Source organism: Ochotona princeps, chromosome 8 (genome assembly GCF_030435755.1).
Source record: "Ochotona princeps isolate mOchPri1 chromosome 8, mOchPri1.hap1, whole genome shotgun sequence".
Classification (NCBI taxonomy): Eukaryota; Metazoa; Chordata; class Mammalia; order Lagomorpha; family Ochotonidae; genus Ochotona; species Ochotona princeps.
In genome coordinates, this window is record NC_080839.1 from 46975690 (window position 1) to 46995244 (window position 19555).

Genomic DNA, 19555 nt, shown 5'->3' on the forward strand with positions numbered 1-19555 from the left:
TACATGCAGCTTTAGTCATTTTTTTGGCTCAGTACCTCAGCCTTCCATATCACTCTAGCACTTAAGAAGCATTTTGTGGGAAGTCAGCTGGGCATTTTGTTAGATTCCACTCCATTATGCCAACCCATATGTGATATGTGATATTTTCGGGATTTTAATCTTATAAATTTTCTGATGTGGAAAAATTTTTTAAATTTTGAAAGTTTGCTCTTGAACCTGTCAACTTTTTTTTTAAGATTTATTTTTATTTTTATTACAAAGTCAGATATACAGAGAGGAGGAGAGACAGAGTCGAAGATCTTCCGTCCGATGATTCACTCCCCAAGTGAGTGCAACGGCCAGTGCTGTGCTGATACAGAGCCAGGAGCCAGGAACCTCCTCCAGGTCTCCCACATGGGTGCAGGATCCCAAGGCGTTGGGCCATCCTTGATTGCTTTCCCAGGCCACAAGCAGGGAGCCGGATGGGAAGCAGGGCTGCCAGCATTAGAACTAGCTCCCATATGGGATCCCAGCAAGGACTTTAGCCGCTAGGCCACGCCGCCAGGTCCATGAATCTGTCAACTTTTCTAAAATTTTAATCTGGGGCCGGCTTTTGTGAACATTGGGCTGAGCTTACTCTTGCCAATTCTAGCATCCATATGTGACAGTGCTGCTTATTCAAGTCCCATCTGCTTTGCTTCTGTCTAGTTTCCTGCTAATGCACCTAGGAAAGCAACAGAAGATGGCCCAAGGGCTGGGGTCTCTGCTAAGCATGTGGGAGAAGTCCCTATCTCCTGGCTTCTGCCTGGCCCAGCCCTGGTTGTTATGACCTTTTGGAGACTGAACCAGCAGGTGGAAGATCTGTCTGCCTCTGTAACTTTAAGATTGCTGTATCCTGGGCCCTGCGGCATGGCCTAGCAGCTAAAGTCCTCACCTTGAAAGCCCCGGGATCCCATATGGGCGCCAGTTCTAATCCCGGAAGCTCCACTTCCCATCCAGCTCCCTGCTTGTGGCCTGGGAAAGCAGTCGAGGACGGCCCAAACCTTTGGGACCCTGCACCCGCGTGGGAGACCCGGAGGAGGTTCCAGGTTCCCGGCTTCGGATCGGCGCGCATCAGCCCGTTGCGGCTCACTTGGGGAGTGAGTCATCGGATGGAGGATCTTCCTCTCTGTCGCTCCTCCTCTGTGTATATCTGGCTGTAATAAAAATGAATAAATCTTTAAAAAAAAAAGATTGCTGTATCCTAAGAAGTTACATGTAGATTGTTTTGTATTTCCTGTGTACACAATTATTAATATGAAAAATAACTATTCTTATAGTAATATACCTCATTTTTCCTTGCCTGCTGCCAATACCATTTAAAACCTGCATTGAAATGTTAGTAGAAGTGGTAAGAATTGGCATGTTTATTTTATTTCTAATCTCATAAAGAACATTCTCAGAGTTTTATCATTAAATGTGGTATTTTCTCTGAGATGTTTTTGGCAGGTCTCCCTTGCTGTGAGTTTGGTTGAGAGTCAGACGCAGAGAAACAGAGTGGCATCCGCTGGTTCACTCCCCACATGCCTGCCATGCCCCTTACCAGTGACTGAAGCCAGGGGCCGGGAACTCAGTCCAGTTTTCTTAGGTGGGTGGCAAAAACTCAGTTACTTGAGCTCCCAGGGCGCATGTTGGCAGGAAGCTGAAGTCGGTTGCAGAGCTGGGACTGGACCTAGGCAATCTAATGTGATGTAGAAGTGTTCCAGCTGGCAGCTTAGCCCCTGGGCCCAATAAATCGACTCTGCTGGGAGGATTTACCAGGCCTGATTACTCAATTTTATGAATTGCTTTTTCAGGTTATATTGATAAGATCATGTACATTTTCTTTTACTCTGCTGATGTAAATCATACCGATTCTTTTAATGTTATCTCACTGTGCATTCATGGAATAAAATTTGATAGGAATTCACACACATAGGCATTACATTTAGTTTTTGAGCATTTTGTTTACAATTTTTTTATATCTATGTTCGTAAGAAGTTAACCTAGATTTTTTTTTTTAAAGATTTATTTATTTTTATTACAAAGTCGGATATACAGAAAGGAGGAGAGAGAGAGACGAATATCTTCCGTCTGATGTTTCACTCCCCAAGTGAGCGCAGCGGCCAATGCTGCTCCAATCCAAAGCCGGGAACCAGGAACCTCTTCTGGGTCTCCCACATGGGTGCAGGGTCCCAAAGCGTTGGGCTGTCCTCGACTGCTTTTCCCAGGCCACAAGCAGGGAGCTGGATGGGAGGTGGAGCTTCCGGGACCAGAACCGGCGCCCACATGGGATCCAGGCATGTTCAAGGCGAGGACCTTAGCCGCTAGGCCACGGCGCCGGCCCCTAGTTTTTTCTTTTTGTCATAGTCTTTTCAATTAATGAATGGTAGGCACTGGGTATGTGAAAAAATTCTTGAATTTTATTTTTGCTATTGCTGTAATACAATACAATATTCTCTTTAGAAGTATCATGTATATATATTTAAATGCTGAGTGTATTTAATAGCACACTTAAATGAACAGTACAGAAGACATGCACTTGCATGCAGCACAAGTCAGAAAAGTATAGTGAGAGCCAGTGTAGTAGCATACTGGGTTAAGCCATTGTTTTCAACACTGACATCCCATGAAGAGAGACTTAGCTGCTCTGCTTCTGATCCATCTTCTTGCTAATGGCCTAAACCCCAGTACTTGGGTCCTTGCCACCATGTAGGATACCAGGAGGGAAATTGGTTCTTGACTTGAGCCTGGCCTAGCTTTGGCTGTTGTAGTCCTTTAGGGAATGAACCAAAGGATGGGAAGACCTCTGTCTTTCCCATGCATGTCATTCTGCCTTTTAAATAAGTAATTTTTTTTTTCTTCTTAAAAAAAAGAAAAGGATAATGAATAGATGAAATAAGTTGTATGATAAAAATACTACATTTAATTTCCATCAGTAAGAAATTAACTTGTTTTTTAAAAAATGCAAGTACTGGCATTGCCCAGAAAAAAAATCAGAAGTTTATTTATAATGGTTATAAATTTGAGCTGTTGAAATTTGTTTGCTAAAACATTGGACTTTCATTAATGTTTTGTGGCCCTTAATTAGTATCAGAAATGTATAAACAAATACCTGGTTTCTCAATCCCATTTCTCCACTTGTAGTCAGATATACTTAGGTACCTTTTGATCCCATGGGGGAAAATGTCTGGATATTCAACACTATTAATAATATGAAGAAGGGAAATTTATTTCTAGAATTTTTACTTATTTGAGATGTAGAAAAAGAAAGGGGGGAGAGGAAGAGATAGTGAAGGGAAGGGAGAGGGGAAGAGAGAAAAAGAAATTCCCCTTTATTGATTACTCTGTAGCTGCTCACAATAGCCTGGGCTGAGCCAGGGCCGAGCCAGGGCCAAGACTAGCAGCTGGAAACTCAGTCCAAATCTCCCATGTTGGTGGCAGGACCCACTTGAGCATCAGTGCATTTATAGGAAGGGAGCTGGAGCTAGGCATCAAACCCAGGTTTTCCAGCCCAGGACATGGATGCTGCCCCTGTTATTATGAGAATGAACTGCCTCCCATTGTAGCAGATGCTTAAACACATTGCTCATAGATGTGATTCGCTCCCTGGATGTCTTTTGACAGAAATGTCATACATTTAGCATGGGTGATACACAGGTAGATGTCTTTAAAAAGGCCAGCCAGATAGCTTACTTACCTCCTTCAAAGCACCAGTGGGTGCACTCCACACAGGTCTGAGTAGAAGTTCTGAGTAATATCTACTATCAGATTCTGGAAGAGAAGTTTGCTAATCTGAAGGTCTGTGGACTTCTGATAATGACTGCAGTACCCAGTCTATAATGATGAGGTAGCTTCTGTACACCTCCAGCAGAGGGCGCACACCTGAGAGCAACTGTGAACTTCCCTGCCCACCCTGGGTAGACTGACCATTTGCTTTGTAGAGACTTCTTACTTATTCCCTTTCTCCTTTGGCTACAACTGTGTGAGCTGCAGGAAGTGATGGAGTATGACGGCAGTTGCAAATACCTGGTTTTTTTTAAACTTTATTAAAAATTTTGAATAATTTAAAATTTTGGAATACTTTTAGCCTTAGAAAACATAGAAGCATAATAGATTTCCTTATAACCTTCTCAAACTTCTATTCTTAAGTAATGTTAACATTTTACATTACTATAGTATACTTTGTCAAAATGAGGAAACCAACATTTAACTAATACTGTTAGTAATTTTCAGTACTTGAATTTTGCCAGTTTTTCTAGTATGGCCCTGTTCCTATCCTGGGACTCAGACTACTATATTACATGGCATTTGGTTAGTTTTTGCTGTGGTCTGAATATCTGCAACCTCCCCAAATCCGCATGTCAACTCTAATTCTTTACATGACAGTATTTAAAAGGGAGATGATTGAGGAGATGATTAGGTTGTGAGGACAAAACTATGGGAGTCCTCACAGAGGAAGCTAGGCACTTCAGCCATATGGTGACATGTCAGGAAGGCTTCATCTGTGAACCAGAAGGCAGGCAATCCAAGCTGCCAGCACCTTGGGTCTTCGATTTACCGTGCGCCAGAACTGTGAGAAATAGATCTCTGAGTTATTCAGTTAGTCCTTCATGTTTTGATACAGCCGCCCAAAGTCACCAAGGCAAAACTGGTACCAAGGAGTGAGTTTATTGCTGGAGCAAACACCTGAAAATGTGGAACTAGGAAATGGGTAGAAGCAGACAGAATTTTCAGATGCATCCTAGAAAAGGCCTACATTACTGTTGAGCAAACTGTTCAGGAGAACTGGTGAACTCGGACTCAGAAGAAGAGGACAAAACTTTGGAAAAGCCTCAAGCTTCATATAGTTATCCAAGTGATGATGAGTAGAATGTTGGTAGAAATATAAAGGACATTTTGATGTGGTCTCCTACAGAAATGGAAAAGCTGTTACTGTAGAGAAAACACGTTGTGACAAAGTGTGCAAGTACTTAGCTGCACTGTATTCACAGCCTGGTGTTTTGCAGAAGATAGAAAATGTGATGAAATAGCATATTTAACTGAAGAAGTTTGTAAGTAAAGTTTCTGTCAGGTCACTTGTCTTAAATGCTGATGGTAAAATGTGAGAAGAGAGATGAAACTTTAAGGGAGCAAAAAAAAAAAAAAGATTTGGAAGGTTCTCAGCCCATCCAGATTGTAAAAACTGGGCAAGTATGTTTGGGGAGAATCCATTGTCCAGTAGGGGTGTGGCCAGGAATTTGATGAGATTGGGATGGATCAGCCAGGTGCCATTGATCAAGACAATTGAAGCATGATCCCAAAGGCCTTTTTGGAGCTTAAGGATTCTGCCATTCCTATCACAGGCATCTTGGAGATCATCAGATTGCCACAGTCATGACAGCCATGGGGACGAATGATTTCAAAAGAAGGGCACGGACACCAGTGGGCCCTCAGTGCTTACCACTTAGCACTACCTGTAGGCCTGTAGGCTCTGTTACCCTCATGCTGTCACTGTACCTCCTCAGTACCTTAGGTGTGGCTCTGGGGCTCCAGTACTCATGTCCTGCACTCCACCATGTTGTGGAGGCACAGACAGAACCCACGCAGGAAATCCTCGGGGATGCAGGGTCGCCTGGGAGAAGCCCCACAGGGCAGCACTCACCAGAGCTGTGACAAGGCTCCGGACTAATGAAGCCGCATGTGTAATTTCACTTTAGGAGAGCTGCAAATGTGCGACCCTGGCACAGACCCACTCAGGAAGTAGTTCTGCCACAGAGAAGCACCGTAGGAGCATAACCACTCAGCCGTGAGGGGTGAGACTACCATCCACAGTGGATCCAGAAGGCAGAACTCTGCCCCCGGGGGCCTGCAAGGCAAAGCCTTCTGTCGCAGATGATTCTTGAGTTTGAAGCTTATGGACTTGCTTGGAACCATTTGACTCCTTCTGCTTTCCCCCTTCTCCCTGTAGAATGGGAGTGTCTGTCCTACCATTGTGGTTTAGAAACATGTAACATTCTATTTTCACAAGATTTATAGCTTGGAAGGCATTTTGTCTTAGGGTGCCTTAGGATGGCTTGTACCCAGAATTCTGCCCATAATCTGATTTACATGGACACTCTGGAGTGAAATGAAACTTTAAAGTTGCTGCTGGAATGAGTTAAGGCTTTTGGACTTATTGAGGAGGAATTAATGGATTTTGCATGCAAGAAAGACTTGAATGTGGGAGTGGGTTAAGGACAAAATGCTATATCAGAATATCTGTTTCCCTCCAAAAGCTTTATGTTGATATTTAGTTACTAAGGTATTTTATTTTATTTATTTTTTTAACTAAGATATTTTGAAGTAGGACATTTGGGAAGTCATGTGATAGATTCCTTAAGAATAAGACCAGTGAGGTTTTTTAATTTATTTGTTTTTAAAGGTTTATTTTTATTGAAATTTACAGAGAGAAGGAGAGACAAAGACCTTCTGTCCGCTGATTCACTCCCCAAGTTGCCATAGTGGCCAGAGCTGGGGCGATCCAGAGCCAGGTGCCAGGAGTTTCTGCTGGATTTCTTGCACAGGTGATGATGGCTTCAGGCCATCATCATCTGCTTTTCTAGGCCATTACCAGGGAGCAAGATTGGAAGTGGAACAGCTGGGGCTTGACCCAGTGTCCATATGGGGTGCCAGGGCCACAGGGAGAGGATTGGCTTACTGTGCCACCGTGTTGACCCCCCAATTAATTTTTTTAAGATTTATTTATTTTTCATCAGAAAGTCAGATTTATAGAGAGAAGGAGAGACAAAAATTTTCTGTCTGCTGGCTCATTCTCCGAGTAGCCACAACTGCCAGAACTGAGCCAATCTTAAGCCAGGAGCCAGGAATGTCTTCCAGGTCTCCCATTTGGTTACAGGGTCCAGCCTCTACTGCTTTCCCAGGCCACAAACAGGGAGCTGTTGTGGATAGAAGTGGAATAGCCAGGACATGAACCGGCGCCCATATGGGATCCCAACACATGCAAGTCGAGGATTTAGCCACTAGGCTAGTGCACTGGGCCCAATTTCTGTTGTTTATAAGCCACCAAGTTAGTTATGTTTTGTTATAACAGCCAAACAGAGACAATTGTCATGTCCTATCTTCCTGCAATCTGTTATAATCCTGTATTCCGTGTCTTATAGAGTCATTCATAGTCTTTCAGATTGGGTTTGATTGGTATGTTCTGACTAGAGTTTCAGGTTTTCTAAAACAATGCGAGGAATATTTTAAATATGTCCATGTCATCACTGGGATGAGGCGGTATCCTTGTATTCTCACTGTGAAGTTGCCGCTTGTCCATTTTTTACTTTAGTCTGAAATTCACCCACTAGCTTCGACCTCCACTCAGTGGAGGAGGAGAATGAGCTCAGCGTCCTTGGCGAGAGGTGTCTAGAGACCTCTTGGAATTCTTGAGTGAAATTTCTCTCTGCTCCCTAATGATTTATCCAGTCACCCCTTTACTTCACTTGGTTTTAATGGGAGTTCTGTTGGTCTGCACATGTAACTACAACCCTGAGAACCTCCTGTTCCCCAATGAAATGGGAACTTCTGAAGGAAGGCTCTGCTTCTTGCTCTCTTTATATACTCTGTGTACACTTAACAGCCCCCTAATTGAGAATGGCTATCTAGTGATTTATAAGAAAATGAGTATCTTTTCATTTCACCTGACACGTATCACTTCATGAGCTAAATAAAGGAATTCTAACTTGAAGTAAAAGTTTTTAAAGTAAACACATGTAGCAAAATTAAGGATTCCAGGGTTATTTTTATAAAATTTGAGGTTGATATGTCCACAAAATATTCCTTGTAGTTGTTTAAACGTTCCCTGAAACTTCTTAGAAGGAGATTTTGATTCTCGATAAGCCAAGGTATCACCTGCCATGTTTTATTTATTATTATTATTTTTTTTTTTGTTCAGTTTTTCAGAGCAGAGTAAGATCCCATTGTCTGTTTCTTCTGGAAAAATATCGTCTGATGCTGTCACACAGATAACCACAGAGAGTCCGGGAAAAGCCACGTTTTCCTCTGAGATTTTTATTAATGCCAAGGATGATAGGCATGAAATTCCAGAGCCCAAGACTCAAAAGCAAAGCAAGCCTCCTGTCAGGTTTGCTTCATCGTCTTCAGTCCAGCACATCACTCCTGCTCATGGCGCAGATGGTGAGAAAGTGCGGTTGTGTTTCAGATGATTATGCCAGTGTTAATGTATAATTGTGTTAGAAATTTGTGATTCTTTTCTCTCTAGTCAAAATAACTAATTTTATTGTACAATTTTGTTTTGTAAGAAACTGAGTTTGGGGGAGACAGAGAAGAGGAGAGATTGAGCTCCCATCACTAGTTCACTCCCTAAATGCCTGCAATGTCTGGGACTGGGCTGGAGCCAGGGCCAGGGCCTGGGCCAGGGGTGGAGCTGGAGGCTGGAGGTGCAGTGCAGGTCTTCCATTTCAGTATTAGGAACACAGTCCTTGCACCATCACCAAGGTCCGCAGCCCATATTGGAATACCTGGGTTTAAGTCTTAATTTTTCTCGATTCCAGTTTCCTACTGATGCACACCTGGGAAGCAGGCGTGATGGCTCAGGTATCGGGTGTGCCACCCACACGGAAGACTTAGATCGCATCGCAGGCTGCTGGCTTTGACCAGGCCTAGCCTCAGTCATTTGGGAGTGGACTAGCACTTGTGAGGCCTCCCTCTGTGTCCTTCCACTTCCCCACTCCATGTCTCAAATAAAAATAATACATTTTTTAAAAATTTAAATTCTAATTTTGAATGAAATTGTTTTGAACTTGTTCAGTTTATCTTCAAGTTTATCTGAAAGAATAACAAAATTAGGATGAAAAGAATACTTATTTTCTCAAAGTGGGGTTAGATTCAGAATATTAAATTTCAACAGATGACTCTGGAAAAAACTTTAATAATCATAAAAATGCATATTTGAACAATGAGATTCCATTTATTTCATTAACAAATAATTTTTTAAAATTATTTCTCTCAAAGAATCATTTGTTCGTTTGAAAGGCAGATTTAGGGAAATCCATTGGGCCACTTCCCAAACAGCTGCAACAGCGAGGGCTGGACCAGGCTGGAACCAAGAACCAGAAACTCTCTCTGGGTCTCCCCCACATGGGACCCAGACACTGGGATAATCTTCCACTACTTTGCCCAGGCCATTAGCAGGGAGCGAGATTGGAAGAGGAGCACTCAGGGCACAAACCAGCTCCTATTTAGGATGCTGGTGTCCCAAATAGCAGTGTTACCCATTATGTCACAGCACTGGTGCTGACACAGATATTTTAGAAAGCAGATTTGCAGTTGGATCAATAAAAATCTTCTCAATGAAATGTATTCCTGATGTTGTTTTTTTTTTTTTTTAATAGATAAGAATAAAATTTCTTTTTTTTTTTTAATTTTATTTTAAATTCATTAATTACATTGTATTATGTGACACAGTTTCATAGGTATTCCTGATGTTTTAATTAAACTTCATCCTGACCCAGTCTCTTGTGTTTCTAGTCTCAGCATTTTCTGTTAGGACGGTAATGATTTACTATTAATCTCCCTCCTCAACAATTCTGGTTCCTTTTGAAAGCAAAGATGTGTTTCTGTGTTGTTCATTAATTTTTTGTATGTGTGACTCGAAACTCTTGATCACTGAGTGGTATATGGAAGATTTTCAATATGTGTCTGATGAATTAATAAATATTTTCTTAATTGTTCTGATGCTTTCCTCTATAGTCCAGCCTGTGCTGTTGCCATATAAGCCAGCTGGTGGTTCGAAGATGTTCTATGTTCCACAACTGGGACAGACTCCTTCACTTCCAGATGCCAAATCAGACACCACCATTGAGAGCTCGCATTCAGGTATTCTGTTGAAATTATTCAGAACTAGACATTTTCATAATTTCTTTGTGTGTTGATTAGTTGAATCTGGAACGGCAAATCGAAGTTCATCAGTGCTCTTAGATAAACACTGTTTGCTTTTTTTTTGTTTTGATTTTTTTGGCACTGACAATGGTGAGGCATCCATCTTCATTTCTTTTTATTGTAACAACTGCCAGAGTTTTGCTTTGCAAAGACATGGCAGCATTGAAAGGAACATAGCACAATCTGATGTTAAAACTTTGAACTCCTTTGAGTACATTTCCCTCAAATTTTAAAATATCCATAACATCTCTATAAATTCACTATGGGAAAACTATTCACTTAGAAAATGAATAACATATTACGTGAGAATTTTAAGTACTTCCAATGGTCATATCGACATAAAGGTATGGAACTGGTGTGGTATGATTTTTTCATCACTTTTTTAAAAAAGATTATTCAGCCCGGCGTGGTAGTGTAGTGGCTTAAGTCCTCACCTTGAATGTGCTGGGATCCCATGTGGTCTCTGGTTCTAATCCTAGCAGCCCTGCTTCCCATTCAACTTCCTGTTTGCAGCCTGGCAAAGCAGTCGAGGACAGCCCAAAGCCTTGGGACCTTGAACCCAAGCAGGAGACTTGGAGGAAGTCCCTGGCTCCTGGCTTCAGATTGGCTCAGCTCTGGCCTCTGTGGCCGCTTGGGGAGTGAATCACTGGATGGAAGATCTTCCTCTGTGTCTCTCCTCCTCTCTGTATATTTGACTTTGCAGTAAAAACAAATAAATCTCTTTTTAAAATCTTTTTTGTTTTTAAATATTTATTTATTTCTACTTAATAGGAATATTTTAGAGGGGGGAGAGATCTTCATTCACTGGTTCATACCCTAAATGTCTACAATGGCTGGAACTGAGCCAGTCTGATTTCAGGAACCTGGAGCTTCTTACAGGTCTCCCATGTGAATTCCAGGCTCTAAGTCTGGGCCATCCTTCTTTGTTTTCCCATGCACATTAGCAGGGAACAGGATTAGAAGTGGAGCAGCTGGGACTCAAACTGTCACCCATATGGTTGCTGGCTCTCCAGGTGGAGTCTTAACATAGTATACTTTGATGCCTGTTTTGTGGTATGATTGTTTTTAATTAGAAAGGCAGATGTACAGATTTACAGAGAAGAGATATATAGAGAAAGATCTTTTGTCTGTGGGTTCACTCCCCAAGGGTTCGCAATGATCAGACCTGTGCCAATCCAGAGCCAGGAGCTTCTTCCAGTCTTCTATATGGATGCAGGGTCCCAAGGCTTTGGGCCATCCTCTTCTGCTTTCCCAGGCCATAAGCAGGGAGCTAGATCAGAAGTGGAGCAGTCAGGACACAAACCTGGCACCTATACAGGATCCTGGAGCTTGAAGGGGGAGGATTAGCCAGTTAAGTCATTGACACAAGATGACTTAGATCACTTTGGACTGGACAGTTTTATGATTTGTTATAAACATCTTTGCATGTATAGGAATTGCAAAGAAAAGGGATGTTATCCCTGGTTATAGGAATTTTTTTTTGCTAAGATTCAATTATTTGAAATGACAAGGAGGCAGATGTTTTGTATCTGCTGTTTCACTTCCTATATGGCTACAACTGTCAGGACCAAGCCTTCCTGAAGCTGGGAGCCAGGAGCTTCCTTCTTGGTCTCCATGTGGCTGGCAGATACTCTTCTCCTCAGATTATCATTGGGTATATTGATAAGAAGCTGAATTTAAAACTGAGCTGCCAAAACTCAAGCCAGGACACTGATAAACAGTAGTTTCACCCGCTGCACTATACGACTGGCCCCAGATTGTTTTGTTGTCATTAATTTCATATGATACTGGACCTAACTTGTTTTTAATGGTAACTGCTGAAGTCTGTGATGACACCTTTGATTTCTTAGTGTGATAAAACTAAAAAATAATAATGATAATAAATTAAAAGGGACCATAAAAATGTTTGCCGAATGTTTGCTTATTTAAGAGTATAGCTAAAAATGAAAGAATTTCTACTCCCTTCAAGGCTGTGCTTTTAAAAATATACTATCAGAATAAGCTAGTTTGATCAACTATTGATGAGTATTTTTAAAATTTTATTTATTTTTATTGGAAAGTCAGAATTACAGAGAGGAGGAGAGACAGAGAGAAAGAGCTTCCATCTACTGGTTTATTCCCCAAGTGGCCTCAATGGCAAATGCTGAGCTGATCTAAAGCCAGGAACAACTTCTGGGTTTCCTATATGGGTACAGGGTCCCAAGGCCTTGGACCATCCTCTACTGCTTTCCCAGGCCACATGTAGGGAGCTGGATGGGAAGTGGGGCTTGCACACGTCCATATGGGATCCCGGTGCATGCAAGGCAAGGACTTTAGCCGCTATGCTACTATTCCGGGCCCTATAGAAATGTTTTTAATTAAATGCTTTTAAATATTTTGTGTCTTCATCATATGTCATTTTCCTTTTAAGTACCTGCTTTTATATTCTGATATAGTCCACAGTCTAATGTAACCATAAAAGTATTGGCTGTTCTTAAATCTTAAATAACCCTTGTCCTTGTCTTTCCTTTTTTCTGACTTTTTCTTCGTAACAGAAAGCCTACTGTGTAATGCATTTTCTTCTCTTCCTCTAGAAAACTTACTGAGCTGGAAATGAATGATCTGATCTAACTAGTGCTGCATTTTATTCTGTTAGGTCATTTCCTCCTCACATTGCAGCTTCACCTTAACATCTCCCACATCCCTCGTATCATGGTGCCTTTTTTGTAGAAGTAGCCCTGGAGGCAAAAATGTTAAATATTTCTTTATCAACGTCATGTCTACATGTGTGCCAGCTGTATTGCTTTCTTGTTTTGCTGTAGGATCCAATGACGCCATTGCTCCAGATTTCCCCGCGCAGGTGCTGGGCACCAGGGACGATGACCTTCCAGACGCTGTCAACATAAAGCATAAAGAAGGGATCTACAGTAAGAGGGCAGTGCCTAAGCCGTCGTTGTCAATGGAGAAAAGTCCCCTGGAGAAAGATAATGCAGGTAACCGGATAGGCTTTGTGTTTTGCAGCTTTTTCTTTCCGTTTTCATCTTTCCTCTTCTGACTTTCCTCCTTGCTACTCTGGCATGCATAAGAAGGTGCTAGAGATTTTTTTTAACTGTAACTTTGATTTTTTTCCATATGAAAGAAAATGTAATATAGCTTTTGAAATGAAATAGTACCTAATCAAGTATTGTTTTAGAACAACATAAGTCCACAGAAAATATGATATAAATTGCTTCCTTCATTGATTTTTGTCACATGTTGAAGCTAACTTGTCATAGGCTGAATTCTGCAAGGAAATATGTGGGTGTTATAAAAAATTTTTTAGGGGCCCAGTGGCGTGGCCTAGCGGCTAAAGTCCTCGCCTTGAACGCCCCGGGATCCCATATGGGCACCGGTTCTAATCCCGGAAGCTCCACTTCCCATCTAGCTCCCTGCTTGTGGCCTGGGAAAGCAGTCGAGGACAGCCCAAGCCTTTGGAACCCTGCACCCGCGTGGGAGACCCGGAAGAGGTTCCTGGTTCCCTCCATCGGATCGGCGCGTACCGGCCCGTTGCGGCTCACTTGGGGAGTGAATCATCGGACGGAAGATCTTCCTCTCTGTCTCTCCTCCTCTCTGTATATCCAGCTTTCCAATAATAATAATAAAATCTTTAAAAAAAAATAAATAAAAATAAGACTTGAGGATTTTCTTGAAAAATTAGGGTGACCATGACATGGCCTCATTTTTTTTTTTTAATTGAGCCGCAATGGGCCGGTGCATGCCGATCCGATGCCGGGAACCAGGAACCTCTTCCAGGTCTCCCACATGGGTACAGGGTCCCAAAGGTTTGGGCCGTCCTCGACTGCTTTCCCAGGCCACAAGCAGGGAGCTGGATGGGAAGTCGAGCTGCTGGGACATGAACCGGCACCCTTATGGGATCCCGGGGTGTTCAAGGCAAGGACTTTAGCCGCTAGGCCACGCAGCCGGCCTCTACATGGCCTCATTTTATGACTGACTGAGCTGGCTGTCCCCTGCAGGAGGCGCAGCCACTTGGTTGACTTCACAACCCAGTCCACTTCATTCAGCTGTCTTATCTATCTCGTCACTGCGGATAGTTTAGTTTTTAGCCTATTCCTAGGTAAAAATAGATCTATTTCCAGATATAACAGATTTTAATCTTTAGGAATTTTTAGTTTTTTTTTTCTTCTGCACCTCTGACAATAAGCTGTTGATACATGATAATATTTAATCAATGAAAGCCCCACTAACCACTGACAGTTCTGCATGTGTAATTGCCTGTATTTTTTTGTTAAATGTAGTTTTTATTTTCAGCAATCCTGTGCATAGCTATTAGGTAAATAGACACTACTGACCTCGACATAGTTTTAAAACTTTGTTGTACTTTTGGCAGAGTGTCTTTGATTTCAGGTGATAGCATTACTTTTGTAAGATAGATGAATAACTGCTAAGGCACAAATTTTCATTATTCTAGATAATTTTTTGTTAAACTATAAAATATGCTGAAGTCTGTTTATATGCCTTTTCAAAAGAGAAAAATTGTGTATTTGCCAACTAACATTGGGACTGATAAGTAAACAGAAGGAGAAGTATTTCTACCATTCGTAGTTCATAAATGAAAGCTCTCAGGTTTCTGGGAATGCCTCACCTGTTTGCCACTACCTAGATGATAATAGCAGTTGCATTGATGAGTATGAAAAAAATTGACAGGAAACAGGTGATGTCCACAAAGAATTCTGTATACTTCACCCTCTTCATTTGGTGGGGATGCTGTGTTTGAAATAAAGTCAAGTTTTATTATCTGAGAACCCCACCAGACTTGCCCTGGCCTACTTCTAAACTTTGCTTCCTAAGGAAAAACTCTTCTCCTGTCTTTCTCGCTCTTTCTCTCTCTCTCTCTCTTTTTTTTTTTCCAATGCTGCAAGAAGAAATACTTATAATTAACTGGCTGGAATCAGTTCAGATGGTCCCAGTTTTGTTGGGACATCCAAAGCATTGTAACCAGGAGCCTTTGAATACATCCCTTCTCTCTGTCAGGTCTCGTCGGAGTATTAACCTTTTTAAAATTTTCATTTTGTTTTTAATATTTGCATAGTTGAGGGATGCATGCATGCCCTTGCGGGCCTCCAATTAGGGCAGAGAGGGTTGAAGCAAGGAGGAAGGTGGGTAGGACAAACATTTCAATTTATTTGTCTTTTCTGTGTGCAAAGGAAGGCAGGAGTCACTTCTTGCTGTCAAACTACATCAGGACCCAGGGACAGGGGACAGTCATTAGATGATGCCTTACAGACCCCGATGTGGGGAGGAGTGTTCCAAGGGTGTTACCTGAGTGATTTTGATAGTTCTGAAACATCATTGTCTCCATTGCACCAGGGTTGAGAAAATCTCTCCAAGGTCTGTTGGCTGACCAAGTCCACCTTAGTGCACCCGCAAGCCCAGGAACATGTTGCAAAGCTTGGCCAGGAAAGTAGTCCAACCTGCTCTGTTATTCATCCTTTGATGAAGCGTTCACTGTCCTCACCTGGCTTAAATGAGCTTGCTGTCAGGTTGGAAACTTGTCAAGCAATTTAACTAGAAAGAGGGTGATTGATAAATATACTCCAAAATTTTAAAATACTGAGCCAGCGACTTGGTGTAGTGTGGTAAGCCTTTGCCTGCAGTGTTGGCATGCCATATGTGTACTGCTTCAAGTTCCAGATATTCCACTTCAAAAAGGTGGTCCAAATCCTTGGACCCCTGCACTTATGTGGGTGATCTGGTAAAAACTCCAGACTCCTAGCTTTGGACCAGGCTAGCACTCATTGTTAAGGCCATCTAGGGAATGACCCAGTAGGTGAAAGATATTTCTCTCTGTCTTTTTCTCCCTCCATAAATCTGCCTCTCATGTAAAAATGAATACATCTTTTTTAAAGGTATATTTAAAATTTTTTGAAAGATGTGTTCAATTTTGGTTGGAAAGTCAGATATATAGAAAGGAAGAGAGACAGAGATCTCCCATGCACTAATTCACTCCCCAGGTTGCTGCAGTGGCTGGAGCTGAGCCAATCTGAAGCCAGGAGCTTCTTACAGGTTTCACATGTGGGTGCAGGGTCTCAAGACTTTGGGCTGTCCTCAGCTGTTTTCCCAGGCCACAAGCAGGGAGCTGGATGGGAAGCTGGGCTGCTGAGATTAGAACTGGCACCCATGTGGGACCCAGGCATGTGCAAGGCAAGGACTATTAGCCACTAGTCTACCACGCCGGGCCTGAATACATGTTTTATTTTTCAGGGGTTTGGTTTTGTTTTGTTTTTACAAAAATCCCAAATATTGGGATTTCTCTTCACCATGCTGTTATACTGTGGTGTATTTCTGGTGTGAATTTCTGCTATTTCAGCTTCTAAAAGAAAATAATATCACACAAGTCAGGCCAAGTTTCAATCAAACCCATAAGGCCCGTTTTCAGCATTCTTTCCTTTGAATATGGGCAAGGGCCTCTTTGGAATGAGGAATCTTATAATCTGCTATTTGATTTATTTATTTTTATTGCAAAGTCAGCTATGTATATAGAGGAGGAGAGACAGAAATATCTTCTATCCGATGATTCACTCCCCGAGTGACAGCAACAGCTGGTGCTGAGCCAATCAGGAGCCAGGAGCTCTTCCAGGTCTCCCACAAGGGTGCAGGGTCCCGAGGCTTTGGACCATCCTTGACTGCTTTCCCAGGCCACAAGCAGGGAGCTGGATGGGAAGCAGGGCAGTTGGGATTATAACCCTTGCCCATATGTGATCCTGGCGCATTCAAGGCGAGGACTTTGGCTGCTAGGCCATGGTGCCAGGCCCCCTTCATAATTTTCTTTTTTTTAAATATTTTGATTGGAAAGGCAGACTTACAGGCAAAAGGAGAGACAGAAAGATCTTTTGTCTGCTGGTTCACTCCCCAAGTGGCCACAAGGGTCAGGAGCTTCTTCTCGGTCTCCCACACAGATACATCGTGCCAATCCTTTTGACCATCCTCCAGTGCCTTCCCAGGCCACAAGCAGGGAGCTGAATGGGAAATGGAGTAGCTTGGGTAGAAACTGATGCCCATATGGGTTCATGGGCATGCCAGGCGAGAATTTAGCCACTGAAACATTGCACAGGGTCCTCCTGATTTTCTTTGTTGAAAATACTTTGCTGATAAATATTCATACTTAGATATGGGAAATGAAATAAGACCAAGTTTGGGGGAGGGAACAGGAGAAAAGGGAACTAGAGCGTACTAGACAAGATTAAAAGAATATAACGTTATGGGACTTTTAAAAATGACATGAAGATTTTGTATTTAAGATCTGGATGATATAAGTGCTTTCCTTGGAGGGGTTAAAAAAAAAATACCAAGATTGGCTTTATGAATGCTAAAAATTTTTAGTAGACAAGAGCTTGAAAAAAGTTCCATTTTTTTTTTTACTGTACAAAGCATACCTGATCTAAACCTTTTAACTTGCATCACACCATCAAAGAATACATTTTATTTAAAATGTTATTTAAACTTTCTGTGCACAGAAAAATATGGAAAACTTTACAGTTCACGTCATGGCTTTTACGGAGTAGAACCTACTAAGTTCTTTGTTTCTAATTATAAAGAGGCTTAGAATTTCATTTGTGTTTTGGGTATGTGGATGAGTTCTTACCGTTGTGTTTATATTCTTTTCCTCCTTGGCATCACACAATGTCCTTTTTGCAGATTCCCCAGGTCTAGTGTCCATACCTGAGGATGAGAACCTCCCAGACAAAAAGCATGAAGAGGTTGGCTACAGTAAAAAGCCAATGGCAAAGACTGCCCCACCAGAAGAAAGTGAACCCGTGCCGAAGGCCACTACAGGTAAGTGAACTGTCGCTGTCGTGATTTCCACCTGGATTTTAAAATGAAATTTTTCCTTAAGAACAGAAACAAAAATGTAGTCTTTTTCTGTCTTCTGCCCTCCAGTGTTTTATTCATCTGTGAACTAGTTCAAGTATTTTTGTATTTTTATTTTTGTTTTTGTTTTTATTGGAAAGTCCAATATACAGAGAGGAGAGAGAGGAAGATCTTCCATCCGATGGTTCACTTCCCAAGCGGCCACAATGGCCGGAGCTGAGCCAATCCAAAGCCAGGATCCCGGAGCTTCTTCCAGGTCTCCCACATAGGTGCAGGGTCCCAAGGCTTTGGGCTGTCCTCGACTGTTTTCCCAGGCCACAAGCAGGGAGCTGGATGGGAATCGGGGCTGCTGGGATTAGAACCAGTGCCCATATGGGATCCTGTGGCTTGCAAGGCTAAGACTTTAGCCACCAGTCAGCTGTGCTGGGCCCGCAGTTCAAATATTTTTAGCTTTATTTTCAGTGTACTTTTCATTATGTTAGTGACAATAGACATTGTTAAAGGCCATTGAGATATATCTGTGGAGAACTTTTGAATATGGTATACAAATTAACCTTATTAGCAGAAATTTACTGAGTGGGCTCTTTACTGTTGCTGATTAAATACCTCAATATAGTAAGATATTAACTCTAGTGTCCTTGTTAGAAGTAAAGCTTGGTTTTTTAGAGATTTAACTCATTACTCTCTACCTACAGTAAATTTTTACTCTACAGTCATTTTTACTCTAGTGGGGATTGTGCTGATTTAAAAAACCCAACATAGTGTGTTTAAGTTAGGACAAGTTGTGACTCCCAAGAGATGAAAATAAACTGTCATAGGTTTAAAGATCATGAGAAAATTGTTTCTTTTTCTGACAAAACTCCAGGATTCACATGATACTACAAAGCATCAATGAGCAAAGCTCTTACTCTCCCTTACTCTAACATTTTTTGAAAAGCTCATCTATTCTTTTATTTGAGAAGCAGAGAGATAATGGAAACAGAAAGAGCTCCCATCTGTCATTCCCCAAGTTCTTTCACTGGCTTTGGGAGGCAGGAACCCAGTGACTTGAGCCAATATGTCTACCTTCAAGGATCTCCATTAAACGGAAGCTGGGGTTAGGAGTTAGAACCAGACATTCTTTGTTTCTTTAGGATTTATTTACTTATTTGAAGGAGCTACCATGAGGGAGAAACAAGAAGAAAGAGGTCTTCTGTCAGAGATGAGTCTTCTGTCCACTACTGCTTTTTCAGCCCATTAGCAGGGAGTGAAAGTGGAGCAGCCAGAATGTGAACTGACACCCATACAGTAAGCCAGCATTGAGGGAGCAGCCTTACATGTTACACCACAACTCTGGCCCCTGACCCAGACATTGTTAATGAGTATCTTAACTACATGTGCAAATACTGGTCCCTCTCTGATATTTTTTACTTCAATTTTCAAGCTATAGCTTTATCATCATCATCATCATCATCATTATTACAGCCAACACAAGGAAAAATAGATATTCCTTCTTTTTCTTTTTTAAGATTTACTTATTTTCATTGGAAAGTCAGACATACAGAGAGGAGGAGGGACAAAGATCTTCTGTCCACTGATTCATTCCCCAAATGGCCGCAGAGGCTGGAGCTGAGCTGATCTGAAGCCAGGAGCCAGGAACCTCCTCAGGGTCTCCCACACAGGTGCAGGGTCCCAAGACTTTGGGCTATTCTCAACAGCTTTTCCAGACCACAAGGATGGAGCTGGATGGGAAGTGGAGCAGCTGAAAATTGAACCGGCACGTATATGGTATCCTGGGTGCATGCAA

The 19555-nt window shown here is 42.0% G+C and overlaps 1 protein-coding gene across 4 annotated transcripts in view; it reads left to right on the forward strand.

The window, feature by feature from the left end:
- The window catches only part of ALMS1 (ALMS1 centrosome and basal body associated protein), a 93701-nt gene that overhangs the window by 43178 nt on the left and 30968 nt on the right, over positions 1-19555 (forward strand). For all 4 annotated transcript variants that reach the window (XM_058667974.1, XM_058667977.1, XM_058667976.1 and 1 more), the window contains 4 exons: positions 7916-8157; positions 9733-9858; positions 12723-12893; positions 17596-17733. In XM_058667974.1, the coding sequence (XP_058523957.1) occupies positions 7916-8157; positions 9733-9858; positions 12723-12893; positions 17596-17733 (677 nt within the window). The remainder of the gene's footprint in view (positions 1-7915; positions 8158-9732; positions 9859-12722; positions 12894-17595; positions 17734-19555) is intronic.